The following is a 3,701-nucleotide window of genomic DNA, read 5'->3' on the forward strand; positions in this document are numbered from 1 at the left end:
ACTCAGTCTGTGTCTGTTCACACGTGAACGCAAAGCCTACTGAAACCTTTCAGTGAAGAACAGCATGAGAAGTTATTTCAAAGCTTTGTAGAGACTTTAAAGTGAAGCTACGAACACCCACTAGTTAATTAAGGAGACTATTAGTTGATACACAGAAGAAGTGTCCTTTATGACAGAAGTTATAAACTGATGGGCAGAGTCGCTGCTGTGCCTGATGAGTGCCATAAGCAGAATTATTTGCTGCTGGTGTTGCCAGCGTGTCAAGCTGCGCACATTTATCTTTATGCATATCCTATTACAGTAGACTGAACTGATTTATGCGCTTTGCTTTTCATACTTCCTCTTTATGACACTGTTATTTCATCATATGCAAAGTTTCAATTAGACCACAGGGGGAGCAACTGAGGAGGGATACCTCTTCTAGGACAGACAGATGTGTAATTGATGTTGTTAAAAACAATTAAATTACAGTAGATGACAAAATGATACATAGGAGAGAGGGGTCAACTGACTTTTTAGTCAGCATACTACACTATGACATTTTAATGAAACTTTTGGCAAGATACTATACTACAGAGTTTTTATCAGTGGGCCGTCTCCCCCACAGTCTGACGGCAACTGAGGTAAGGGGGAATGCCTGCAATTCTGTTGACCTCTAAATGTGCTGAACTGAATTTAAATAACATTTCTCTAGAGAGAAATGTTATTTATTAATTTAATTATTTATTTTCTCTCTTTTTTCTTTTTCTTTTTTCTTATTATTTCCCCTTACTTTATTTTGCTTAATCTTTCTCTTTTGCCCACTCCACATGCTGTAATCCATCCCAACTTCCTAACTGCATCACCAACACATTTGCTTGCACGCATTCACACACACACACACACACACACACACACACATACACACACACACACAGCCATTTAACACTGTCAGTATACACTGTACTAATGCTATTATGCCTGTTTCTCTGTTGTGTCAACTGTTGTTGTCTTTTTTCCCACACAGTATTGTCTTTGTAATGTCCTCCACTTAATTTGTATCTGCATCACTTTAAAAAAAAAGTAATCATGATATTCTGAGCAACATACTATCCTAGGACATCTTTTTTTTATGTTTTTTGGATGATAAACTCTATTATGACATTTTTATATTTTTAACAACATACTATACCATGGTGCTTTTATGATATTTTGAGTCACACGATATCCTTTAACATACTATCCTTTTTGTGATTTTTTATTTTATTTTATTTTTTTATGACAAGCTATAGTATTATACTTTCATGATTTTTCGGACAATATACTATGATGTGACTTTTTATGATATTTCGAGGGACATACTTTACTATCACGTTTTCATGATATTTTCAGTGACTTTTTTGGATAACATACTATCTTATGACTTTTTTATGATGCTTTGAAGAACATACTATAGGATGAGGTTTTTAAGATCTCTTAGGCGACATACTATACTATGACAATTTGATGATAATTTGAGCAACATAATATAACGTTTTTATGACATTTTGAGCAACATAATATACTATGACATTTTTATGATTATTTTTGTATGATATAGTGACATCTGACAAAAATAGAAGCCTTGAGTATCTGATCCGCAAGGATCCGGACTGACGGAGCTGCGACACAGTCAATTCACAACATAGTGGAGCTAGTGGAAGTAAACACGTAGACTAGAGTGTAATCTCTTTGCTTTGTCTGCCGTGACAGATCGGAGCCGGACCAATCACGGATCTGGTGGAATATGGCCGTAACACTGCATCCAGCCACGTTTTCACCTGACGCCGTTCATTGGCATGTCATGTGCCCCCCCAAAGGTGCCATTTAGCATCGCAAACTTTAGCCAAAAACACAGACAAAGCGGTTTTATTTAAGAAATTCAGAATGAAAATGGGCTGATTTACCATACATGTGTGAAAGTGGCATTAATCTTCACATTTAACTCTCCTAAAAAATTTAACGATTCCTCTAACCATAGAGCGCACTCATTTCTTAAATTTATGGAAAATTTTTAACTTCCTACTTGCAGGTACCCACATGCTACCCATCATGCACTTTGGCTGGTCTTGTGGCTAATTGCGCCTCACAGCACCTCCACTGGGTTCCTGCTCTGCCTCCCAACATCACCCACCTCTACCTGGAGTTTAACTACATCAGTGAGATCAACAGCAGCGCGCTCAGAGGCTATGACCAGCTGCAACAAATAGATCTTGGGAAGCAGAATGTGCAGCTCACCATACGGAACAACTTTTTCTTCAGGCAGAGAAAACTGACAAAGTTGGAAATAATGGAAGATGCAGCAGCATCACGACTGCAGACTGGAGGCTTGACAAACTTGAGGCAGCTTGAGATACAGACGACCAGCTCTGTCCTGGGGTGCCCTCTTGATCCAGGACAGGTGATGGGAGAAAGGAGGACGATCACCAAGTTGTCCTCCATGCTGGAAAATGACTCCCACTAACTGCACTGGAAAGCCCCTTCAGCAACAGACTGCTCCATCCAAAGTGTGTGAAGGGAGCAGCATTGCAGGTCCTTCCTTCCTGCTGCTGTCAGACTATAAAACCAGCACTGCTCCCAGTAGACCACACACATACGCACCAACTGGACTTATTTCAAAAGTGCATTTTTCACAAGCGCAATTATCCTCCATGTGCAATTGGTTTACATATTTTTTTAATATTTTTCTAGACTGTTGAATTGGCACCTTGGAATGTTACTAATTTTATGTTACCATTTTTTGCACCTTGTTTTTTTTTATTATACCTAGCACCTTGTTTTTTTTTTATCATTTAATATTTTTTTATATTTGTAGTTATTTTTTTGCAACTCCTGAAACCATAAATGAGGAAGGTGTCTTTGGAACAGGGACAGGACATTTTGCTACTGGGAAGTTGCAGCATTTGTGTGTAGTGTCAGACTAAGAAAAGAGCGAGAGCAGGCTGACTGCTCTCAGATCAGATGTTAGTTTGCAGCAGTGTGGTGGGCAGATCCACACAATCTGACCGGAGGACAAACACAGTGAAGGAGTTTCACAGTCTGCACGGTAAGACTTCCACTTCATTATCACGGTAAACTTTCAAATAACTATCTGTGACTCCATTCATTTGTTGGCTTCTATAGTTTCTCACGTTCTGTAGAGTCACTAAAATACTTGGACTATTTGTGCATGTCTCTTCTTGACTCTTGCATACCCATTGTGACAAAGTATTGTGTAATAAACACTCAGTCTTACTCAAAGCTTCCTGAAAGGTGAACAACAGCTCGATGAGAAGTTAAAAAGTGTTAAGAGACATTAAAGTGAAGCTAACATGTAATAGTCTATGGAAGGATTATTATGCTGATACACAGAAGAAGTGTCTTTTATGATTGAAGTTATATAAACTCATGGACAGAGTAATTGTGATGCTCACATATAACAAGCAAAGTTATATACTACATACTATAATATATACACGTTTGTTTTCATGTGTCTATTTTCATTAATGTATTTTAGATTTTACTGTATTTCAGTGCTTACTGCTTATTTTGTAATTGTTTCTCTCTTGATTAGTTCGGCTTAAATTTTGTCTGTCAGTTCTTAGTTTGGCTCTGATAGGTATTATTATATATCTGATATATATATATATATATATATATACATATATATGTATATATATATACTGTATTACTTCTGGCCCTAT

The 3,701-nt window shown here is 37.5% G+C and overlaps 1 protein-coding gene across 1 annotated transcript; it reads left to right on the forward strand.

The window, feature by feature from the left end:
- The first annotated feature begins 1,496 nt into the window (after positions 1–1,496).
- On the forward strand, positions 1,497–3,253 carry LOC121938428 (opticin-like). Its single transcript, XM_042481673.1, has 2 exons — positions 1,497–1,838; positions 2,051–3,253. Exons 1-2 carry the CDS (start codon positions 1,818–1,820, stop codon positions 2,480–2,482), a joined length of 453 nt encoding a protein of 150 aa, XP_042337607.1. The 5' UTR covers positions 1,497–1,817; the 3' UTR covers positions 2,483–3,253.
- The last annotated feature ends 448 nt before the right edge of the window (positions 3,254–3,701 follow it).

The sequence above is a fragment of the Plectropomus leopardus genome, unplaced genomic scaffold, assembly GCF_008729295.1.
Source record: "Plectropomus leopardus isolate mb unplaced genomic scaffold, YSFRI_Pleo_2.0 unplaced_scaffold29464, whole genome shotgun sequence".
Taxonomy (NCBI): domain Eukaryota; kingdom Metazoa; phylum Chordata; class Actinopteri; order Perciformes; family Serranidae; genus Plectropomus; species Plectropomus leopardus.

Excerpts from the sequence above, each read along its gene's own strand:
- LOC121938428 (XM_042481673.1), top strand. The coding sequence starts at position 1,818 with ATGTCATGTGCCCCCCCAAAG. Across the intron at positions 1,839-2,050 it reads TGTCATGTGCCCCCCCAAAG|GTACCCACATGCTACCCATC; the intron begins GTGCCATTTAGC and ends TCCTACTTGCAG.